This window comes from Acomys minous, assembly GCF_964271855.1.
Source record: "Acomys minous genome assembly, chromosome: 5".
NCBI lineage: Eukaryota > Metazoa > Chordata > Mammalia > Rodentia > Muridae > Acomys > Acomys minous.
The window spans coordinates 114,400,815-114,425,418 of record NC_140494.1 but is presented as its reverse complement, the minus strand read 5'-3'; the positions used below and the strand labels follow the sequence as shown (position 1 = coordinate 114,425,418).

At 50.4% G+C, this 24,604-nt stretch overlaps 1 protein-coding gene across 2 annotated transcripts; it reads left to right on the top strand.

Moving 5' to 3' along the window:
* Positions 1-1,244: 1,244 nt before the first annotated feature.
* On the top strand, positions 1,245-23,216 carry CHRNB4 (cholinergic receptor nicotinic beta 4 subunit). 2 transcript variants are annotated; one of them, XM_084782959.1, is made up of 6 exons: positions 1,245-1,547; positions 7,053-7,201; positions 15,008-15,052; positions 15,159-15,268; positions 15,995-16,985; positions 22,296-23,216. In XM_084782959.1, the coding sequence occupies exons 1-6, from the start codon at positions 1,496-1,498 to the stop codon at positions 22,434-22,436; spliced, it is 1,488 nt and encodes a 495-aa protein (XP_084639085.1). In that variant the 5' UTR covers positions 1,245-1,495; the 3' UTR covers positions 22,437-23,216. The 2 variants fall into 2 exon arrangements, with proteins under 2 accessions (XP_084639085.1, XP_084639086.1); XM_084782960.1 differs by having other exon boundaries at positions 7,001-7,201.
* The last annotated feature ends 1,388 nt before the right edge of the window (positions 23,217-24,604 follow it).

The following is a 24,604-nucleotide window of genomic DNA, read 5'->3' as shown; positions in this document are numbered from 1 at the left end:
CACCAGGCCCGGCTAAAAATGGATATTTTTTGACTGAGGGTTTTTTTTTTAAAGACAGTTCACATTTTGTGTCTTTTAAATCTTTTTTATTGGTGTATATTAATTATTTTTTAAATGGGTTTGAGCTGGACAGCCAAGGCTACATAGTGAGACCCTGTCTAAAACATACGATGTGTTTACTATGAGGGCATCGTACCTATGTATATAAAATTCAGTCACTGATCGTACCCTCCCAATTATTCTCGTTTGTCTCCCTTCCCTTCCCTCTGTTCCTTTTACTTTTTCCAGAATCGCCCCAGTATACTCTCTCCCTCCTCCTCTACCCCACCCCACCCTCATCCTCTGCATACCATAGACAGCCAGGGCTGCAGACACGCAACTATGAGCCAGCAAGCTTTCCACCTAGCTCCCCACATCCTCTCAAGGACTGGGGTGCGCTCTCGCTCTAGCCAAGAGTCTGTTAGCTCCCCTTTATGTGAAAGGACCCACTACTGCCCTTAGCTTCCAAAGTCCCGCAGGTCACAGGGTTCAGCCCTCTGTAGCTCTTTCCTGGTTTGGGTTCAGGGAGGTGATGAGCTTCTCTTCAGTCCTGCTGTGCCTGTGGATTCACTTTAAGAATCGAATTTGACCTGTTAGTGCCACAGTTTGCAGAGGACGCGCTCAGACCTAACCATCTCCACACCATCCAAGTTAACTTTTGTTTTAAAAACCCTGGGCCAATATGTCAGATTATAGCAAGAAGACACTAGTGAAAGCGACCGGATCTCTATCGTCTTTAGATCGCTGCTCCTCCAGCCCCCCTCCCGCCCCCGTCTCCTCCCGCCAACCCCACCCCCACCCCCGCCCTGCTCACTTTGCCTCTGAAGCTGCTAGCTGCCTCTTGGGTTCTAGAGAAAGGAGGCGCAGGACTGGGAGAACTTGGCGGTAGCAAGCTCATGGCTCCTTTGCGTACTTAGGGGTGTGTGGAGGGAGAGGGGTTCCCCTCTGGCAATGACCCCTGTTTTGCGTTGTCCCCTAACTCTAGAGTCTGAAACTTAGCGTAGGCCACCTAGGAGCAGGGGAGATTGCAGTTTGCTCCTTTCAGCCACTCAAGTTGCCTCTGGTAAACCCAGACTAAGGCGGGCGAAGGGGACGCAGCCCGCCCACTCTGACCCTCCCTTATCCTGTAACCCCACCCCTTCCCCAGTCCCCAAGACAAATGAGGCAAGAGCAAGCCCACCCTCATAAATGCAACGTACTACTACGCAGCTCCTTAGCATGGGAAAGTCTCTGGACCTAATCCTTAGCTACAGGTCCCCACGGTCACACCCTGCCTGAGGTTTCCTTCTAACCCCAGTTGTGTTCTCTGCGTGGGCGGGACCCACAGCTGCTTCCCAGGTGGGGCGCACGGGCTCCATCGGGTCCTAGTGCCGCCGGCTCAAATAGGAACTGCCAACCGGGACAGGCGCTCACTCACTGCTCCAGTGTAGGGTGACGGGCAGCCACCCGGCCGGCCATGAGGGGCACGCCCCTGCTCCTCGTCTCTCTGTTCACTCTGCTTCATCACGGTGAGTTCTTTTCAGAGAAGGTGGGAGGGACAAGGGTCGCAGTGTGGGAGGAGTAGCCCGGACTGTCTGGGCCATGGGCGGGGCGAGCCCTGTAGGGCTGCAGGCCGACCTGGGTGGGTGGCCCGGTGAGGTTTGGGGTCCCCGTCATCTTCTTCAGTGCTGCCAGGTCACCATCAGTGGTGTCTTCAAGCCGAGAAGTCCCAGTGTTAAGAGGTCCCCCAAAGGGCCCTCAGAGGCTCTTTTTGTCTCTGGCGAAGTGATGAACTTGCCATGATGTAAATATGTGGGAGCAAACCTGCTGTTTGTAGAGAGAGGTCACCCCAACACCACCATCCCACACGTGGAAGGTATCTTTGCACTTTGGGGCGGGTTTTCCAGGAACCACATATGTGGTAGGCACTGCCATGTATGATCCCCTAACCCGGCTTAGCTGAGGGCACGTTGATGAACTGGGGTCTGCAACTCACAAACTTGCCACTGACACTGGAGGAGAGACTCACTCAGCTCACACACACCACCACCACACCACCATCTCGACCCCCCTCACTCCATCCCCCACCCCCACCCCAGCTCAGTTCAGACACAGCGAGGGTTGTTTCCTCTAGACTCAGTTGCCCCGCCTACATGCCAAGGCTCTTTGTAGCTTCTAACACACACACACACACACACACACACACACACACACTGTCCACCCCAGCTGGTCTTCTGAGCTCCAGCGGACACAGAGGACCAAGGCTGCATCTTTCTCCCACAGAGCCCACATCCAGAAGGTGCTAGAATCAAAGATAAGCTTGTTACAGTGTGCATTTTAGCTTCCGGCCGCTGCGAGGTGCCCCTGGTCCATTATGCCTTCTGGATTTCCATTTCTGTTCCATGGCAACAATCTGCCTTGCCTGTCATTTGGCAAACACTGGCAGTGTTTCTGAAGTGTGGTTCCACCAGGCTGTCTGCACCTTCCTGAACCCCGCCCTAGGCTTAAGGGATCTGAACCTCTGGGTGTCTGTTTTTATAAAGCCCTGGTGGTTCCTACCTGTGATTGGAGAAGCACTGATAGCCTTTGGTGAGTTCACTGTCAGACAGTGTTTGCAGTTTGAAGATTCTCACAGCTACCCTTTAATGGCCACGCAGCTGCATCTCACATGGCCTCCCTCCTTTAAGCACACACCCTTACCTGACAAGCCCGGCATTTCTTGATGCACTCTTGACCATGAGATCACCACGTTAACCACCCCATCCCCAGACAGTTAGGATAGTTTTCCATTTCTAGACTGGATAGGCATTCTCAGACAGGACACGCACACAGATGTTCACAGTTCCACTCTGCTCTCCCATCAGACTCTTGACCTTTCCCCCCCTTTCTTCAAGGGAGCCCCTTGCCAGGGAAAATCTCCAAAGCCAAGACCCTGTGCAGAGGCCACCAATGGGGCCACTTTGGGTCTGCATCATTTTATCATGATGCCCTCTAGTGGTGGCTTCTCTGCTTAACTCTACAAAAGTTTTGAGCCAGTGAAAGCCCTGCCTCCTGGCTCCTGGGGAGGGAGCTAGTGGTCAACCACTGGAACTCTTCCTTGTCTTTCGGATCTGACAGGCTCTGGTAAGCAGTAGGAGTAGACGGCAAAGTCTACATATGTGTGATGTGGGGTACCCCTCTACTTTGGAGGTAAAAAGAAGGGGTGCATTCCAGCTGTAACAGCCCAGCTGGACATTCCATACCTTAGCCCCATCCACAGACATATTAAAAGTACAGACACAGGAGTAAGTTCAAGCAGACCCAGTGAGAGCCTCAGGAGGGCACCCTTCCTCGGGGCAAGCTAACAGGGGTGCTAAGCAAGTACAAGGGGCAGGGAGGGCCTCTGTCTTAACGAAGCCCCCGCACCTGGCTTTGTCTGACTTGCTAGGACCTAGATGGTCTAGGGCAGTGGTTTTCTCTTTCTTTCTTTCTTTCTTTCTTTCTTTCTTTCTTTCTTTCTTTCTTTCTTTCTTTCCAAGACAGGGTTTCTCTGTGTAGCCTTGGCTGTCCTGGACTCGCTTTGTAGACCAGGCTAGCCTCAAACTCACAGCGATCCACCTGCCTCTGCCTCCTAAGCGCTGGGATTAAAGGCGTGCGCCACCACACCCAGCAAAGGGCCGTGGTTTTCAACCTTCCTAATGCTGTGACCCTTTAATACAGCTCCTCATGTTGTGGGGACCCCAACCGTAAAATTATCACATTGCTACTTCATAACTGTAATTTTGCTACTGTTATGATGAATTGTGGTGTAAATATCTAATATTCAGAGTATCTGATTTGTGACCCCTAAAGGAGTTGTGACCCAAAGGTTGAAAAACACTGGTCTAGGCAAACTCTGGAGTCTACACAGCTAGTCCATGAGATGGAGAGAGTCTCTTGACTCAGCTAAATATTTAAAAGGACAAACGGAAGGTGGCAACACTAAGTACCTCAGGTGGGCTCAGAGCTCAAGCACAAGCCCCTAGCATCTGCTGAACAGCCTGGGACCTGCAGTCCAGTTGGATTAGCCTCCTGAGGCAACAGAGATGAACCACCCCCCTCACCCCCGACCCCCCACCCTGGAATCGCAGGACTGGAGGCTGGGAGCTTCAGAGCCTACCCTCCCCCCCCCCCCCCCCCCCCGGCGCTGCCACAGACTGCCAGGTAGATCCACACAAGTCAGACTCCTTTCTGTGAAGTGAGAGGTCAGCCCAGATAAACCAAAAATATTGTGAGAGGCACCTACATCTATCTCGTGGCTACAGACTGGCCCTAAGGGTGTTTAAGATGGTAGTCTGTGGAGAGGGAATTGAAGATGTGAGGGTCAAGCTCAGACTCTAGTCCAGGCATCCATTGGACAACCTTTCCACCCTGACTCCCAAGCCAGGCGGGGGGGAGGGGCAGCAGGCAGCAGGTGTGCCAGGAGCATCTTTCTCAAGGCACTAAATATTGCATCTGTTCCAGATAGGCAGCGAGTTGGAAAGTGCATGGCGTAGGCAGGGCAGCGGCTGCTCACCGTGAGCATGTGGCCAGCCCAGCACCCACCCAGAAGTCTGCCTCACATTCACTAGATTGGGGTGACTAGTGTTCTAAGTACCCCTACTCCATCTAAAGGGGGGGGGAGTTTGATAAGACCTGAAGGTTCTTCAGGAAAGATATGACCAGACTCCTGAGCTTGGTAAGACAGGCATCTTACCTTGTGAGCATCTCCACACTTACCTCTTTATCTTCCTCTTCCCCCTCCTCCCCCCACCATCCTCCTCCTCCTCATCCTCATCATGACCACCACCACCACCACCATCTTTAGCCTTCTACCAATCCTCCTGGCCGGACAATGTTTCTTCTGACCATTCTCATCTCTCTTCCTGTTCCTGGGCATCCTTGTCATGTGCCCTTGACCTTCCTTTGAGTCTCCTTCTTTCCATGTCCCGCCCGCCCCTCCACCCCGCCCTACACAGTCTCCTTAATGACCCCATAGAACCCCATCCACTCCCTAAACTTCACCATCACCCCCAAACACGAGAGGCCGATGAAACAAAGCCCAAAATACCACTTGGCAAGAAATCTTGGGTGCACAAGACAGACAGATCTTGGCCTGTGAGTGCTCAGAGGGAAGATGGCTATCTGGGGCTCCCTGCAAGAGGCTGTGCTGGATTTGGTCCTGAATGTGGCTTAGAGCCAAGAACTCTGTCTTACCAGAAACCAGCTGCCAGCTGGACTGCTCCATGTGATGTCTTAAAGAGACCTTGTGCTCTGTAGGTCAAAGTCTGGACAGAAGAAAGCTTCCCCTAGCTCAATCCTGTTTCCTTTCTTATTTTCTCGTGTGTGTGTGTGTGTGTGTGTGTGTGTGTACACATGTGTGTGTGTCTGTAGTATATGTGTGTGTGGTGTGTGTGCGCAGTGTGGTTTAGTGTGTGTGTAGTGTACGTGTCTGTGTGTGGTGTGTGCAGTATGGTTTAGTGTGTGTGTAGTGTACGTGTGTGTGTAGTGTACGTGTGTGTGTATGGTGTGTGCAGTGTGGTTTAGTGTGTGTGTGTGGTGTGTATACAGTGTGGAATAGTATGTGTATGGTGTGTGTGGTATGTATGTGTTGTGGTTTTGTGTGTATGTAGTGTATATGTGTATGGTGTGTGTGTAGTATATGTGTGTGTGGTGTGTATGCAGTGTGGTTTAGTGTGTATGTAGTATATGTGTGTGTGATGTGTGTACAGTGTGGTTTAGTATGTATATAGTGTGTTTGTGGTATGTGTGCATTGTGGTTTTGTGTGTATGTAGTGTATGTGTGTGTGGTGTGTGTGCAGTGTGTGCATTGTGGTTTAGTGTGGGGTGTGTGTGTGTGTGTAGTGTGTGTACAGTGTGGTTTAGTGTGGCAGATGCATATCAGTGTCTTCCCTTGAGCACTCTTGACCTTTAGTTTTTGAGATTGGGATCTGCCTGTCTCTACCCCATCTTTTTTGTGGGGGGTTTTGGGTATCTGAACTCAGGTTTTCCTGCCTTCACGGCAGGTACTTTACTGACAGGGCCATCTTCTTCAGTGCAGTTTGGCTTCCTTCTCTGGGGAAACACTACCACACACCCAGTTCTGCCCATGTTCAGGAAGTGTCCCTGGTAGAGTTGCCCACGAGTCTCCCTCAGGAGCCAGGAACTAACTGCTCCTACATCTTGCTGTTGCCCTTGGCACTCAGCATAGCTGGCACAAACTCCACTCAGACATTTGTCAGCTGGTGGGCTGGGAGCAAACCTAGCTGTAGGCTCAAAGACCCGAAAGTGAGGTGGCAAAGAGGCAAGCAGGAGGTATGGCCAGAGACCAGGTCCGCTGAAGTGGGAAAATGAGAGAAAAAGATAAAGTGAGGAGAAGATAAGCCATTGCTAAGGGCAAACCGCTTGAAAGGCTGGCCAAAGCATTCCTGGCTTAACTGCCATCAGCTCAGAGAGGCTATGGGTGAGGAAGAGCCCCTGCCCAGTGTTCCGTAGGAAGACTACCAGCTGGGGCAGGTGGGTGTGGAAGCAACAAGGACACTGCTGGGACAGTCCAGGGCAGGAGGGGGAAAAAGAGACTTAGCCACAGAGTGGCCATGGAAATACAAGCTAGGGGAGTCTGGAAGTAGAGCAGATGGGGCTACCAAGGCCCTGGAGGTGGGGTGGACTAGGGTGGGGGCAGGGTCGGGGTGAGCAAGGAAAAACAGATGCCGGACTTTGGGACTAGATGTCTGGAGCATGGAACATCATTTGCTGCCACAAAGAACAGGAAGAAGAGGTCTGGCCCAGAGAAAAGAATGCTACAGTCAGGCCTGGTGGCACCTGCACCACCCCATGCTTCCACCCCCAGCCCCCGCCCCATCCCACAACCACCCCCCCCACCCCCCACCCCCCACCCCCCCCACCCCCCACACCCCCCCCCCCCCATCCTTGCCCCAGGGCTCCTGCACTCTGCTTCTTACAGCCCTCCTCTTCACTGCCACAGCCGCAGTGGGGTTCCTCCAGACAAGGCCCGGTCTGACTGTGCGATTTCCCAGGGGACTGCCGCCTGGCCAATGCTGAGGAAAAGCTGATGGATGACCTCCTGAACAAAACTCGCTACAACAACCTGATCCGCCCAGCCACTGGCTCCTCTCAGCTCATCTCCATCCGTCTGGAGCTGTCACTGTCCCAGCTCATCAGCGTGGTAAGGTGCCTTGGCGACTGTGGCTTGAGGCTCAGGAGATGAGGCAAGGGAGAGGAGTGGATGGCCCGTCGGGGTGCAGGGCTGGGAGTTAGAAGTCTGGCATGTTATTTCTGACTTTGCCAGATGGCTAACACCCCTGACCACTAATCTTTTCTCCTACCATTTCCGAAAACATATAGGAATGCGTATGTTGGACAGGCATGTAGCAATTTTATTTTGTGGGATGCAGTGTGACATTGCAGTCATGTAAAAATCCTGCCAGGGTCATTGGCATACCTGGAATGTCAGGCGTTGATCATTTCTTTGTGTTGGGCATATTCAAAATTCTCTCTACTGTTATTTTGAAATATCCAGTTAGTTATTATCAACCATCAGTACCAACTGTGTGCCTTGCTATCCAGCTCCACTCCGTGCGCACCGCTCTTTCCTCCTCCCAGCACAGCCTTTTGTAAACCAACATTCTACACTAGTTTTCAGACTATCAGACCTTTCCCCCCATATCTATAAGTTAAACAGTTTACCTAAACTCTGAGGGTACAGATCACGATGCCAGGTTAGAATTCTTTCATTTAAAAAATTATATATGTATATATGTGTGTGTGTGTGTATGTATACACACACACACACACACACACACACACCACACACACACACACACACACACACACACACACACACACACACACACGCTACTCATTCTGCCTGGGATGTCCTGCCCTCTCCGTGCACCTCTGATTCATAGTTGGAGCCACCTGAAAACTTATGCTCTCAATATCAATTCAAACATCCTAGCCAGGCATGGTGGCGCATGCTATTAATCCCAGTGCTCGGAGGCAGAGGCCGAGGCAGGCGGATTACAGTGTGTTCGAGGCCAGCCTGGCCTACAAAGTGAGTCCAGGACAGCCAAGGTTACACAGAGAATCCCTGTCTCGAAAAACCAAAACCAACCAAACAAACCAAAACCCCAAACATCTTGGCATTGAGTAATAGAACATTGACCTGAGAGTGGCTACAATAAAAAAGGCTTCTGTCGTATCGCATAACCAAGAGCGGGTCAATGCTCGCAGAGTTGGCTAATGCGATAATTCAGTGATGTCACGACTCTAGGGCACTGCCAGTGATGCCAATGGCTGTAGGAAATCTGTTGGAGTCCTTTTGGACCAACAACAACAGCAAAACTCTCTCTGAGTCCTGCCCTCTTGATAAACACATCTCATTGGCCAGCGCTGGTAACTCACTTCCAAGCCTAACCAATCATTGGCCAGAGGCATGGACTCACTCTGCCTGGCCAGGAGACTGGAGAAGGCTCATGGCTTCTAGTTGCCAAAGAGGTCAAGGAGGACCGTTAGGCAGGCATCTTATGGACCCATTGTGGCCTCTGCTCAGCTGAGTCTTCAACACTCACTACTCAGAGATAGCCTCCCATGTCGCTAACTTAGCGGGGGTGGGGGGGTGGGGTGTGGGTAAGGGGGGGTGGGAATAGGAGACAGGCCAGGAGAAATGATGGGCCCAGAGGCTCGGGTGAGGGGTGAGGCCCGTGGAAGGAGATCTGGACAAGCATAGGAGTTATGGCAGGAGAGAGAAGAAGAGTGACAGCGTTCCAGGTGTTGAAAAATAAATGTGAGGCAATATGGGGGGGGCAGGGGCTGAGGAAGATGAAATTGATTAGAATTTCGTCCCTGCTCCCCACAGCTGTCTCAGAGCCAGGGAGGCATGTCTGAAGGAACCACAGGAGCTAGCTGAGAGAGGTAGGCCTTCTCTGGGCAGTGTCTTCTTCTCGCTCCACTCCCATGAGCTCTATAGCTCTTTTTCTCCCATCTTTAGTGCTTAAAAAGGCTTTGTCCAAATTATCCCCTAGGAGGAAGCCTGGCCCCAGAGTAGGGAGGGGCACACAGCCCTGCCTCCGCCTCTGCCCTTTCCCTGCCATAGGAAGCTGAAAGCAGTGAGGGCTTCTGGCCAGGCCAAGCCAAGACTACCATCTGAGCATCTGTGACCTGCAGAGGCCTTGTGCTTAGTCAGGCAAGCCAGCTGCCCACTCTGGCAAGGGTGGACAGGCAGGCAGCTCTGGCCACACTGCCAGACTCAGGCTGCCCCTGCCAGATCTGAGTTGTGGGCCCTGTGGAGTGATAGAAGCTTCCAGAAGCAGGAGTGAATACAGCCTTCAGCTTGACTTCTGCAAACACCCCCATGGGCTGTCATAGTCCCAAAGGCTGTGTCTAAGGGAAATACTTGGCTTTAGTGGGGAGGGTTTCTTTCTGGTTTGCGGGGAGGCATTTGGTTTTCAGGCGGGAGTGTTAGGGGCATAGTTAGTTTAAAGATGGAATATCTAGGGAATAGACAAGCAGGAACAGGAAGCAGGCTTTCCCACTCTTCTCTTTGAGGAGAGACAGCCAAGGCCCTATACCAATGTCCTGTCCTATTTAGCAGCTACTAGTTGAGTAGAGAAAAGTAAAGGAGCAGGACAAATGCACAAGAGAAACTTCTGAAAGATAGAAAAGTCCCATAACTTTTTGTTCGTTTTTATGTTTGCTTTTTCAAGGCAGGGTCTCTCTGTGTAGCCCTTGCTGTCCTGGAATTCACTCTGTAGACCAGGCTGGTCTTGAACCTTGAGACCAGCCTGCCTCTGCCTCCTGAGTGTTGGGATTAAAGGTGGACAACACCACTGACCAGCTGAAAACTTCCGCATCTTAAAATGAGGTAAGAGGCCGAGGAGACAGCTCAGTGGACACAGCTCTTTTCCATACCATGTGAGGACCAGACTATGAATCCCAAGAGCCCGCTTAAGATCTTGACAGGAGCCTGGTATGGTGGCGCACACCTTTAATCCCAGCACTTGGGAGGCAGAGGCAGGCGGATTGCTGTGAGTTCGAGGCCAGCCTGGTCTACAAAGTGAGTCCAGGACAGCTAAGGCTAACAGAGAGAGACCCTGTCTAAAAAAAAAAACAAAAAACAACCAAACAAAACCAAAAAAAAAAATATCTCGGCAGGCATTGTGTCCATCTGCAGAGCAAGGGTGGAGGCAGAGACAGAGGGTCCCTGGGGCAAGCTGGCCAGGCGACTAGCTGCAATCAATGAGCTGCAGGTTCAGCAAGGGGCCCTGCCTCAGCAAGGAGAGAGCAATTGAAGAGGAGACTTGACTTCAGGTTTGAAGCCTGCATATGCACCCCTACATGTGTGCACCCACACATGCACACACAGAAACAAGACAAAAACTGCATTTGTGAAGACCGGTCAGGTAGTGACGCCCGTGCCGATCACTGTGGAAACCATGCATCCACATGAAACAGTGTCTTGTTTTAGAGACAGGGTATCCTGCCTAGCCTTTAACACAAGAGCCTCCTGCTGCAGCTCCCCAAATGAAGGGATTATAAATATGCACTATCAAGTGTTGCTTAAAAATATCTTAAAATATAAATCAAGGTTTTTCAGCTTTTATTGATGGCAGAGATAGCAGAAGATTAGCTTTTCTGGAGCACAGAAGGGCTGGACAGAATGCTGGAGGGAGAGAGAGCTCTGTGTTAGGGTAATTGGAGCCTCAGCCAGGACTTGAGTGGCCAGGCTCCAGGAAGTGACCCTGACAGCCTGTGGCACTTTTCTCCCCACTTGATGACTGGCCAACAGTATCTGGCCAAGAGGCTAACAGAGAGTGGCATCTGCGGAGCTGGGAAGCTGGGCTGGGCTGCTGCAGAGGCCATCACAGGGCTGAAAGGGTGGACAGTGGCAATCTGGCTCTGACCAAGGACATGGGACCCTGGTGGGGCTCCTAGAAAGGTAACCCCAACACTGAAAATGAGTGACAACAATATGAAATCAGCCCTCACAAAACCCAGTGCTCTCTCCAGACCAGCTGAGCCCCAGATTAGGTTAAGATGCCCCTCTATACATTATGATGCGCGGATCCAGGGGTCCTGCTCAAACTATGGCACCAGCCAAGGACAATATAGGCAGTAAACTTTGAACCTCTACCCAGATCTAACCAGTAGACAGGACTTCTTCACAGTTGAGTGGACAGTGGGTCTAACTTTCATGCAAACTCTGGTGCCCCATTTTTGACCACGTCCCCTTGATGGGGAAGCCTGGTGGCACTCAGAGGAAGGATAGCAGGCTACCAAGAAGAGACTTGATACCCTATGAGCATATACAGGGGGAGGAGGTCCCCCTCAGTCACAGTCATAGGGGAGGGGAGTAGGGGGAAAGCAGGAGGGAGGGAGGAATGGGAAGATACAAGGGATGGGCTAACAATTTAGATGTAATATGAATAAATTAATAAAATATTTTTTAAAAAAAAGATGCCCCTCTATGCTGCCTGCCATAGAGCCTGTGGAAGTAGGTACCATCAAGTGGGACTTAGTAGGTGGCAGGAGGCAGGGAGGCTGGGGAGCTGGTGCCACATAAGCACAAGGGTCTCAGTTCAGGTCCTTAGAACCCTGCAAGCTGTCCTCTGACCTCTACACTCATGTCATGGCTTGTACATGCATGAGCATACACACAAGTAAATGAATGGGATAAAAATTTTAAAACATTTAAGTTTTATGCTAAGTGTATTTTGCCACAATGTAAAAAACAAAACAAAAATGTTTTCTTTCATTCTTTTTTCTTTTTTTTTTTGTTTGTTTGTTTTGTTTGTTTCCTTGTTTCTCAAGACAGGGTTTCTCTGTGTAGCCTTGGCTGTAGACAAGGCTGGCCTTAAACTCATAGAGATCGGCCTGCATCTGCCTCCCAAGTGCTGCGATTAAAGGCGTACACCACCATCACCTGGCAAAAAACAAAACAAAACAAAAAACAAAAAACATTTCTTAAAATGAGCTGGGCGGTGGTGGTGCACGCCTTTAATCCCAGCACTTGGGAGGCAGAAGCAGGCGGATTGCTGTGAGTTCGAGGCCAGCCTGGTCTACAAAGTGAGTCCAGGACAGTAAAGGCTACACAGAGAGACCCTGCCTCAAAAAACCAAACCAAACCAAGCAAACATTTCTTAAAATGAAAATGGCTGTCATTAATATATTCAAGAAAATAATAATGAAAATTTTCTTCAGAGAGCGATGAGTTTTTTTATAAAAAGAACCCAAGGTAAAACTCAAAAATGTAAGACTCATTGAAAAAAAAAAACCTTAACAAAATGAGATAGCTACCATTCATCTTTCTTCCTACCCTTCCCTCACGACAGCCTGGAGTGTGGTTGTGATGGCTGGAACCCTACTGACCATCTTGAGCCATGCAGATGAGGCCACACGCTATGTCACAGCAAAGAGGAAGCCACAGGAAAGAAGCTAGATGGTTCTGTAGAGCAAACATCCATATATGCCCAAAATGTCACACGTGCCACTTTTTGTCCCACTGATGTAGTTACCTAGTTGAACTGCTTAGGGATACAGCAGAGGTATCCCTGGGGTACAGAAAAGAGGAGCCCAGGACAGGAAAATGAGGCTGGGCGTTACCAGTCTAACCCTGCAGAGGAAAAGTGACCTAAAGAAAGACGAGCTCGAAGGAAAATGCTGCAGAATAAAGTAAATAGGTAGAGGTGTGTGCGTGTGCGTGTGTGTGTGTGTGTATGCGTGTGTGTCTGTGTGTGTGTGCACGCGTGTGTGTGCATGTGTGTCCCTGTGTGCCTCTGTGTGTGTGTGTGTGTGCGTGCGTGTGTGCGTGTCTGTGTGTGTGTGTCTGTGTGTGCGTGCGTGTGTGCCCGTGTGTGTCTGTGTGTGTGTGTGTCTGTGTATCTGTGTGTGTGTGTGTCAGTGTGTGTGAGAAAGAGATACAGAATGGATCAGGCCAACTAGATTGTGCAGTGGTCCAGGTGACGGTACTAGCTGGATTATGGTAATAGGATTTATTTATTCATCCAACAATATCCATCAGTTATCCAATACATCCCTGTTGCTCTAAGTTTGTTTTTGTCTGTTTGTTTTTAACCTCCTCAGGGTCCTCAGATCTTACTGGGAGGTAGGGACAATACACAAAATGATAGACAGCGCCCAGTGATGGACGTGTTATGAAGACAATCCAGGGTGTGTGTGGTGAGGGGAGGCAGCCTGCTACTTGATGTAGGAAAGCTGGAGATTTCTCTGATAAGGTAGCATTTCTGAGAGGTGAAAAGAGTTAAGTCAAAACTGCAGGTTGGGTTTCCGGGGAAAGAAGAGGGAATGCAAAGGCAGTGGTGGAGAAACTTCCAGCATGGCCACAGTGGGGTTTGCAAATGCAGATGCAGGCACAGCTAGGTCCTGGGCGGCGACTTGCAGGGGTGGGGGTGAGGGTGGTAGCTTTGGCATTTACTGAGCGAGCTTGGGAAACAGTAGACGGTTCGCAGAGAATTGTGGTCTGAGGGATGGAGATTCAAACCCTACCAGAATGTCAGCTGGGACGCTACTGCAGATGTCCAACAACAGAAAACACTGGCAGCAAATGGAGAGACGTAGGTGATTTTGAGATGCAGGAAATGCACTTGAGAGGGTTTGATGGGCCAGGAAATGGTGTGTCAGAGCTTCCAGGTTTTTTGTTTTTTGTTTTTTGTTTTTTGTCATTGTTGTTGTTTTGAATGGGGGGTCATGAGCTTTGTCTCTAATGCACTGGGTGTGAAATATCTTTGAGTAACCTAATATGGTCTGAGTGTGAAATGGGCCTCCACAGACAAGCTCATGAGGACAAAGACTTGGTCTCCAGCTGGCAACACTCTTGAGAAGTTATAGATTGTTTAACTAGTAAGACCTGGCTGGTAGAGGAAGGTCACGGAGGGTGGGCTTATTGACGTTAGCTTCCAGTTGTGGATGTGAATAACTGTTAGCCATCTGCCACCACAATGTCACCAGCCACATGCTTCCACACCAAAGCCAAGAACCCAGCTGCCAGGCATCTCTTGCTATGACACTGAGCTGAATCACCCCTGTTCCCCTCTGAGTCCCTAGGCTACAGGCCATTTGTGCTACAATTCTGGCAAAAATAAAAACAGAAAATCTGGTTCTGTTCTACCCATGCCCTAATAATTTGAATGTAACTAAATTATAAAATAATTCACAGCCGGGTGTGGTGGCACACGCCTTTAATCCCAGCACTCGGGAGGCAGAGGCAGGCGGATCGCTGTGAGTTCGAGGCCAGCCTGGTCTACAAAGCGAATGTAGGACAGTCAAGGCTACACAGAGAGACCCTGTCTCAAAAAAAATAAATAAATAAAAAATAAAAACAAACAAAAACAAAACAAAACAAAAAAAGGTTGGTGTTACTAAAGAGAAACCAGGCATTGAGCCTGGGATAAAAGGAGGGAACAAGACTCCACCCACTAAATGCTCCAGTAAGTTCATTTGAAAGGAGACCCTGAGGCTTGAGCGATGGCTCAGAGGTTAAGAGCACTGGTTGCTCTTCCAAAGGTCCTGAGTTCAATTCCCACATGGTGGCTCACAACCATCTATAATGAGATCTGATGCCCTCTTCTGGTGTACATATAGGCAAAACACTGTGTATATATGATAAATAAATACATCTTTATATTAAAAAAAAAAACAAAGAAAAACAAAACAAAAAAACAAAAGGAGCCGTGTTAGAAGGGGACCTTCTCAAGCCCCAGAATTTGGCATTTTCCACTTGGTCCTGGCTTGTTAGGAGACGAAGAGTAACAGGGGCTGTGGAACCTTTTTCAAGGTTTCAGAAAGCTGCTGAGGCAGCCATGTGTGACACGGTTGGAGTCTCTGCAAGGAGCCTCTGATATATTTAGGTGACAGCTGGTCATACAGCCCTGGGCTTCAGACCATTTTTGAGTATAGTCCATTTGTGGGGGACACCTCTTTTTAGATGAACTGATACCCTAATTTCCCTCCCCAGAATGAACGAGAACAGATCATGACCACCAGCATCTGGCTGAAACAGGTAAGTGCCTTTTGGAGGGTCCCCATCCCAGGTGATGGTCCTTCTGGGGCCGCTCTTTCTGGTGACAGTGGGCCTGCAGGTGACACGGCCTTGCCTGTGTGCTTAGGAATGGACTGACTACCGCCTGGCCTGGAACAGCTCCTGCTATGAAGGGGTGAACATTCTGAGGATCCCGGCAAAGCGTATCTGGTTGCCTGACATCGTGTTGTACAACAAGTGAGTGACAGGGTGGCCAAAGCCGAGTGAGAGGCAGGGCCAGGTCAACAGGGCAGCCTTCGGGGCCCTTCCACACCGGAATCCAAGCCCAGCCCTCCTCTTCTATGCTTCTGTCAGACTTCTAGGCTGTGGAGCTGGGGAAATAGAAGTGGTGGGGGCAGTCTTCGGAGTGGGGAGGGTGGGAAGGGAGGCCCCAGGGAGCGAAAGGGCCATCGTGTCTTGCTCAACCCAGCAGGGACTGGGCTAATCTTCGGGCCCTCGGGCCAGTGCCCTTCCCATCCCCGCCTCACCATTCTGTCTTTTTTTGTGACCTGGTGGTGCAACATTGACTTGTCATGTGTCAATATTTTGGGTACATTGGCTTGATAGCAGCTGAGGCAGGAGGATTGGGAGTTTGAGATCAGTCTGGCAAAGAGGGAAGGAGAGAAGGAGAAAGAATAAGCAGCCAAGGATCGAGCAAGACAAGGATCCCTCTCTCTCCTACACTGCTTAGTAGTTTGAGGAGTTTGATTGTGTCCGCCAGCTCCCCCAAGCTATACAATAAGCAACGCAATAAAAAAATGTTGCTTCCTTGGACTCTTGTAAGGCTTAGCTGGGGTAACTCCATGAGAGGCCTTCAGTGCCTTGTGGTCAGGAGTTGCTGAGGAAAACAGACCCGTTTCACCGAGGAGGCAGATGACCCCAGATGTGTGACGTTCTTCTTCTCCATGTCCTGCCCCGCCCCAGTGCCGATGGGACCTATGAGGTGTCTGTCTACACCAACGTCGTCGTGCGTTCCAACGGCAGCATCCAGTGGATGCCCCCGGCTATCTACAAGAGCTCCTGCAAGATCGAGGTGAAGCACTTCCCCTTCGACCAGCAGAACTGCACCCTCAAGTTTCGTTCCTGGACCTACGACCACACAGAGATTGACATGGTCCTTAAGTCGCCCACGGCCATCATGGATGACTTCACCCCCAGTGGTGAGTGGGATATTGTGGCCCTCCCAGGACGAAGGACAGTGAACCCACAGGACCCCAGCTACGTGGACGTGACCTATGACTTCATCATCAAGCGCAAGCCGCTCTTCTACACCATTAACCTCATCATTCCCTGTGTGCTCATCACCTCGCTGGCCATCCTGGTCTTCTACCTGCCCTCGGATTGCGGCGAGAAGATGACACTTTGCATCTCCGTGCTGCTGGCGCTCACTTTCTTCCTCCTGCTCATCTCCAAGATCGTGCCTCCTACCTCTCTGGACATACCGCTCATTGGCAAGTACCTCTTGTTCACCATGGTGCTGGTCACCTTTTCCATTGTCACCACTGTGTGCGTCCTCAACGTGCACCACCGCTCACCCAGCACTCACACCATGGCATCCTGGGTCAAGGAGTGCTTCCTGCACAAGCTGCCCACCTTCCTCTTCATGAAGCGCCCAGGTCTCGAAGTCAGCCCCGCCAGGCTTTCTCATCCCAGCCAGCTGCACCTGACCACAGCTGACGCTGCAAGCACTTCTGCCTTAGGCTCCACCAGCCCATCCAACCTCTATGGGCATTCCATGTACTTTGTGAACCCCGTCCCTACCGCCCCTAAGTCTGCGGTCAGCTCCCACACTACAGGCCTCCCCAGGGATGCCCGGCTGAGGTCCTCTGGGAGGTTCCGGCAGGACCTACAGGGAGCTTTAGAGGGCGTCAGCTTCATTGCCCAGCATCTGAAGAGCGATGACCAAGATCAGAGTGTAAGTTACAACCCTGCCCCGAACCACATGAGTAAGGCGTCCAAATGGAAATGCTTTATTATAGCTTCACAGATGAGGAAGAGGAAGAAGAAACAACCGTCTTCCCGTGTTGGTCCTGGGTTGCTCCAAAGCAGAGTGTGAGATGAGGTTTGGGTACAGGTGCCTTACTTGTGATGTAACCCCAGGAAGTAGAGAAAGCAAGACAAAGGGCGAAAGGAACCCTGCTGTAGGATGTTAGCAGGCCAACTGCTGTGAGTGCAGCAGCCCCATAGAGACCCCCCCAAGGACCCAGACAACTAGTCTCAGAATCGTCCCCTGGATGAAGGCTGGAATATTCACCCCCCCACCCCCGGCTCCCATCCCGCTCCAGTTGACAATAACCCTAGGATGGGATCTTTCCATACGTCCCATCCATGCCCAGCTGCCAGAGCAAGCGCCCTGTGTGCTAGAGAAAACCCTGAGGGAGAACAGAAAGGGGCTGCGTTGCCCCGGAGTGAAAGGTTTCCGGTGGATTTGAAGCTGGCTCGGCTACCCTTAGAGAGCACAGCCTGGGCTGCGTTGCCCCGGCTACCTGCTCCTACTCACTCAGACTTGCATGGAAGCCCTGTGAGGATTTATAGCTTCTGGAAGTCTGGCCACAGTAGTTAAAGCATTCTTGCCACCAGGCTAATAAATTGTCATGTGGGGTGACTAGAATTACAGATTTCTCTAACATGAGGTTAAGTTCTTCACCGTGAACTCTAGCCTGTGCATCTCAAATAACTCCTCCGAATGGCAGCATAGATGTTTTAACTTTGTTCCGTCGCTATGACAAACCTAGGGCCAGTAGCAACTTCAGAGAGGAAAGGATTTCTTTGGCTTATACTTGCAAGTCTTAGTCCATCACTAAGGGAAATTGGGACAGAAACTCAAGGCAGGAACTTGAAGCCAGGCCTGCTTGCCATTCCAACAGGATTACCTCTACCTCGCCCCAGCCAAGAAAGATAACAGAAATCTTGGAGGAAGGCTGCTTGCCGGCTCACTCACAGACCCATCCTTAGCTAGTTTTCTTATATATCTCAGGCCACCTGCCCAGGGAATGGTGCCACCCACTGTGGACTGGGCTCTCCCACATCAATTAACAATCAAGACAATTTCACATAGGCATGCCCATGATCCAGCCTGTTCAGGGCAATCCTAACCAGCACGAAGTGTAACAGAGATTTTATATTTAAAAAAAAAAACAAAAAAACAAAAAAAAATGGACATATGGCAACCTTCCTGCTTAGACCGCCTATGCTTTTCTCTGCCCTAAAGAGCATTTGTCAAATGCATGAGAATGTTCCAGTTTTTACATTGCAACACCGTGTCACTCCACTTGCAGCTACGTGAGGATTTCTCCCTCCTTACCTTTTTGCAATTCCTTTCCACCAGCTGGGTTCCCAGGGGAGAATGCTCGCAAGCACGCCATTAGTCAGCAGCAGCTGAAAAGCACAGGCTGCAGAGTTCCAGAGTCACTGTGAGGAGGGAGGAGGAGAACCTGCTAAGAGGAGGAATGCAGGGCCTGAGGGGCGCCAGGCTGACGCTACAGGACCCGGAGCTATGTGGGGTGGGGGTGGGGGGGATGGAGGGATGGGGGTGGGGAGCTAAGGAGGGAGGAGGAAGCTACTGGGACCAGCTGTCCTGTAGTATCAGCCTCAGCCGGCGCTTATTAGACAAAAAGCCTCCTCGCAAGCCTCCAACTCAGAGTTTTAAGGAGCACTCTGGGACTTCCTAGGCCCAAGGCAGAAGCACAGCTCTCTTGTATTTGATTATGCTGTTTCTTTCCATTCCCTTAATCCCCTCCTTCCCTCATTTCTTTTTTTTTTTTTAAGATTGATTTATTTATTATGTATACAGTACTCTGCCTGCATGTACATCTGCAGGCCAGAAGGGGGCATCATATCACATTATAGATGGTTGTGAGCCATCATGTGGTTGCTGGGAATTGAACTCAGGACCTCTGGAAGAGCAGACAGTACTCTTACCCTCTGAGCCATCTCTCCAGCTCCCCTTCCCTCATTTCTGTGTAGCTTAGCTGGGCTTGAACTCACTACGTAGATGAAGGTGACCTTGAACTTAAAAAAAACTATTATCAATCAACTCTTTACTCTTAGGACTGACCTCATCGTCAACCCCATCATCACCCTGAGCTGTCTTGTGCATCATATTCCTTCTTGGGTGGATCAACATTCATACTTGAGTTCGAGGCCAGCCTGGTCTACAAAGCCAGTCCAGGTCAACCAAGGCTACACAGAGAAACTCTGTCTCAAACAAACAAAAAACAAAACAAAACAAAACAAAAACCAACGAAACAAAACAAGTCAAAAAGCAAACATTCATACTGAATCATGAGTTCTGGGTTGCAAAATGTCACCTGTTTTGTTGTCCTTCACCACATCAGTCAAAACACACAAAAATGCTAATGGGTTATTTGTTGTTCTTTTGTTCTTTCCCTTTTCTTTTCTCTTCTTTCCTTCTTTCTTTCTTTCTTTTTTTTTTTTTTTTTTGAGATAGTGTTTCATGTAGCCCAGGATAGCCTCAAGCTCACTACGTAGTTGAGGATGACCTTGAGCTTCTCCTCCTCCTCCCTGTGCCCTCCCCAGTGCTGGGATTTCAGGCATGCGCCACCACCAGCTATTATTAGGTGCTGGGGATCAAAGCTAGGCTTTGTACACACTAAGCAAAAACCCCATCAGTAAGCCTCATCCCCAGGACTGACCTTGGACTTCCGATCTGCTTCGGGGAGCCACCTCTTAACTTCCCCAGAGGGGGGATGGGTGGGTTCTGCGCACATCTAGGCTGAGATGAGCTGGTCTCCTGACCCCTGCCTGAGCTAGCCCCCACCCTCAGCTTGGGACTTACAGGCCACCTTCATTCCTAACAAGCCCCAGAGGGTCCCAGAGGGAGGATGGGTGGGTTCTGCGCACATCTAGGCTGAGATGAGCTGGTTTCCTGACCCCTGCCTGAGCTAGCCCCCACCCTCAGCTTGGGACTTACAGGCCACCTTCATTCCTAACAAGCCCCAGAGGGAAGCATCGAGGCAGAACTCAGTGGGATTATAACCACCTGTGTTCCTGGAGCGCCAACCTTGTATCAGGTGCTCTGGCAGAAGAGGGCAAACAACTCTTCCAGGAATCCCAGGAAGTGGCTTTTTCTAGACCTCACATTTCACAATGGGAAACTGAGGCCCAGAGCCATCTTCTGACTTGTCTCGGGGTCACACAGCTAGCACATAGGTGCAGTCCTTAAATTCTGGGGCCCTTCTGAGGGTCTTGCCCTATGCTGAGGATATGAGGAGTTTACTGGCTAATTGGCATTTTCCTGTGTAGAGAAGTCGGTTTTCCCTCTCCTGGTCGGGCCACTCCTAAGCCATCCCAGGAGCTGTTTCTTGTCTATAGCACTTTTGCCCTCCATGGTGACTAACTAGTCACCACTGTAAGTAGCACAAAAATATGAAAAGATAGAAATAGTCTTGAAATTAAAGCTGCCAAAATGAATCCCCCAACCCGAAGATCAATGGATGCAGAGCTCTGCTGCGCCTTCTGGATCTTAGGAGCAGGAAGAATGAGTGTTTGAGGGAGTGGAGGTTGGTCTGACACAGGATTATCCTGGAGTGTGATACACTCCATTGATGGGGCCCTGGCAAACTGGGTCACTGACGTCAGTTTGCATTTCTAACTCCGGAGTCTTTGAAGAGCCTTCTCAGCTAGGGGGTGAGGGAGGGAGGCTGGGAGGCTGGGAGGCTGGGAGGCTGGGAGGCTGGGAGGCTGGGAGGCTGGGAGGCTGGGCACATGGCCACTCTGAGGGTCTCTCGTAGCATCGAGGAGCCAGGACCATCTATGATGGTACCCCTGGAAGCCAGCCAGGTTTCTGCTAGTGTTACACAGCACTTGGTGGGTCTGAGAAGGCAGAGTGTGTGCAGAGCAACAGGGTGGGAACGCCAGAGAGCCAGATGATGAGCTAGGTTATAGAAAAGAGCAGGCACTGCTGTGAGAGAGTGGCATTGACTAATCCATGAGGTGCCCAGGTGGTCTGCAAGCTCCTGTCAAGCAGGTGGGCCCTGCATCTCCCTCTCTGCAGAGCTATCTCAGGCACAAGGTTTAGAGCAAAAATGAGATGAAGGAACCTTGTGATCCCTAAGCCTCAACCTCCTTTACTCATAGCCAGATTAGGCTTTAAAATCACTGTGTGTGGTATATTTAGGTCTCTGTTTCTGCATCCATGGATTCAACTAGCCATGGGTAAATGGGTGGGAAAGGTGTCTGCACTAACCTGCGTATTTCACTCCCTGTCATTAATCCCCCCCAAATATAGCCCACTAACTACTTCCATAGCATTTACATTGTGGTGGGTATTCACATGGCCTACAGGCATTGTAAATCAGGGGAGGACTCCATGATGTCTTAGTTTTCTATTGCTATGATGACCCTCAAGACCAAAAGCAACTTGGCATAGAAAATTTGACTTGTATATCCTGAGTCGTAGCTCATCGAGGGAAGCCAAGGTCACACCTTGAGGCAGGAAGCCTCAGAGAAACAGAGGCTGCCATGGAGCAGAAGCCACAGAGTTCCCTCGCTTGCTCCTCATGGCTGTTTCAGTCTGTGTTTGTTTGTTTGTTTGTTTGTTTGTTTGTTTGTTTTTGAGACAGGGTTTCTCTGTGTAGCCCTGGCTGTCCCGGAACTCACTCTGTAGACCGGGCTGGCTTCGAACTCAGCAATCCGCCTGCCTCTGCCTCCCGAGTGCTGGGATTAAAGGCGTGCACCACCACCGCCCGGCCTCAGTCTGCTTTTTTATATGACCCAGGACCACCTGACCGGGAGTGGCAGTACCCACAGTGGGCTGGGCCCTCCCACATCAGCCATTAACCAAGAAAATGCCCTTCTAACTGATATGATAGAGGCATTTCCTCAGTTGAGGCTCCCTCTTGCCAGAAGACTCTAGCTTGTGTCAGGTTAACCAAAAACTAACCAGGATATGTGGAATTATGTGCAAACACTGCACCCTTTCGGTAAGGTCTTGAGCAGCTTCAGAGTTTGGGTATTCGTAGGGGATCCCAAGGAGGCTGGGGAACAGCTGTACAGCCCAAGTTCCTGTGGCTTTGCCACTCCCTCCCCCAACCTGGTCAGGTCGTGTGGGGTTGGAGAACACCAAGAGAAGCCCAGTGGAGGCCAGCCTGGGACCCAGAACCTGCCATGTTGCCTGTTGGGTCTTAGTCAGAAGGTGGGGTGTGATCAGAGGGCGGAGGTACTGTGTGCTTGGTGCCTGTAACCAGCCCCTGTTTGTTTGCAGGTCATCGAAGACTGGAAATTCGTTGCGATGGTCGTTGACCGCCTGTTCCTGTGGGTGTTCGTGTTTGTGTGCATTCTGGGCACCATGGGGCTCTTCCTTCCTCCCCTCTTCCAGATCCATGCGCTTTCCAAGGGCCCCTAGGTTCCCCCCAGCATGCCAAGGGCCCCTGGGTTCAAGTAAGATTGACATGAGCTGCCAAGTGGGCAGTTTACTGCCTCCCCTGGGTCATAGCTAATATGACCACTGGGAGTCAACCTATCAAACCAGCCACAGCCATGAGGACAGGGGTAGGAGGCTCGCACTCTTCCCTCTGAATGCCTTCGAGTAAGTCCCTGAAGGAGGGGGATCAGGATGCCAGCGTCCAGCCTGGTCTCCTTCCTTCCATGTGCCAGACACTGGTGTCAGACAGCCATACAAGCAGCAGCTGCTGCGCCATGTAACATGCCATCTCAGCCCAGCCTGCCTTTCCGTCCATCTCCTTTCAGTCCAGCTACCCACTAGATTCCTGGGTCTTCTTTCATTTCCGCCAACTTCCAGATTCTTCCAGGCCAGAACCTTTATCTCTGCTGTAGCTCCTGCCCAAACCTCAGACTCTTGACTTCCCAAGCTTTTCCCCAGGGCTGCACTAGTCAGGGCTCTACTCCCATGATCCTCTCTGCTCCAATGTCATCTCCTTGTAGAGGCATTCCCTAGTCACCCATTCCAAAGCAGTGTCTCCCATAGCCACTTTAAACCTCCAGCTTCCTTGAGTGTTCCCCACTGGTACCTACAGTTCTTAGTTGGTGACGTACCAGTCACCTGTAGCTTGCCCATAAGAGTGTGTGTGCCACAAAGGCTGGGGTGTATGAGTTCACACTCACTCCAGAGCTTGGGACAGAGCTCTGCACACAGAAGGTGCAAAATAAATGTTTGTTGACTGAATGGCTCCTGCTCTCCTTCAAACACACATACCCTCCGAGCGGCTGCTCTTGGTCCCCACCTCTCAAGAGTCATCTCTCTGGGGCGTCACAAGTCTGGCTGCTTTCTGCCTTTACACCACAGTTGGTTCAGGCCTGTTTCTTACATACACACTGCTCCATCCTCTCACAATTCTTGCCCCATTGTTGGCACTCAAGATATCTCTGGAATTAAGGTGAATATTTAAATTAAAAAAAAAAAAGATTATTTTATATGTATGGATGTTTTGCCTTCACATATGTGTATGTACCACGTGCATGCCTGGTACACTCAGCAGCCAGAAAAAGGCACTGGAGCTGGAGCTACAGATGTGAGTCACCATGTTTGTGGCAGGAATCAAACCTGGGTCCTCTGGAAGAGCAGCCAGTGCTCTTGACTGCTGCTGAGTCTCCAGTCCCCTGAAAGAGACTATTATAAAGAGTTTTGTTTTTTAGAATTACTATACAATAAAGTTGATTTCTTTAAATTTTAACACAAGCATACATTTGTATTAGCATCCTTGACACCGGGACAAAAGGCAGATGTGCCACTAAAACTCTGGTACTATTCTATACAGTCCCTTCCCCTGCACACATAGCCCTAGCCATCTCTTACCTTTTCATGAAAGCACTTGTCTCGCGAGCCTGGCCACTTGACTTGTATCTCTGGAACCCTCTGAAAGATGCAAGGGGAGAACTGTCTCCATAAAGTTGTCCTCTGGTGAGAACTGACTCCATAAAGTTGTCCTCTGGTGAGAACTGACTCCATAAAGTTGTCCTCTGGTGAGAACTGACTCCATAAAGTTGCCCTCTGGTGAGAACTGACTCCATAACGTTGTCCTTTGGTGAGAACTGACTCCACACCCACACACAGTTCATGCTCTCTCTCACACACAATAAATAAAAATCCTTTTTAAATTAGCAGTTTTATTGAAGTATGATTTTCACACCATAAAATTCACTTATTTTGCAATGGGCAATTCCGCGAGTTTTGGTTTGTCCATCGTCATGATCCAGCTTAGTGCCTCTCTGTCGCCCTTACAAGACCCCTAACCACCTTCAAGGAAGCCTCCAAATGCCAAGCCATCCCTGGTGGGTGGGCAGAGAGGTCAAGAGACCCCAGGGCACCTACCCAGTCACTGTAGGTGGCAGCGAGGCAAAGGAGGGTCTCCGAGGATCTGTGTGGGAAGCCAGATCCTCTCTCCAATGCTTTCAACCTGACTTACTTATTGTATTTATTTACTATGCTGGGGATCAAAACCTGGGCCGTGGGTATGCTAGGCAAGCCCTTTACTGCTGAGCTACACTCTCCAGCATTGTTCTATGTTTTAAGGAACATTTCTAGAATAGTCTAAATAAGTAAAGAAAATAGTA

Bases quoted from the DNA above. Each gene is read 5' to 3' on its own strand.
- CHRNB4 (XM_084782959.1), top strand. From the start codon at position 1,496: ATGAGGGGCACGCCCCTGCTCCTCGTCTCTCTGTTCACTCTGCTTCAT. The intron at 15,269-15,994 runs GTGAGTGACAGG...GCCCCGCCCCAG, and splicing joins GACATCGTGTTGTACAACAA to TGCCGATGGGACCTATGAGG. The intron at 16,986-22,295 runs GTAAGTTACAAC...GTTTGTTTGCAG, and splicing joins GCGATGACCAAGATCAGAGT to GTCATCGAAGACTGGAAATT.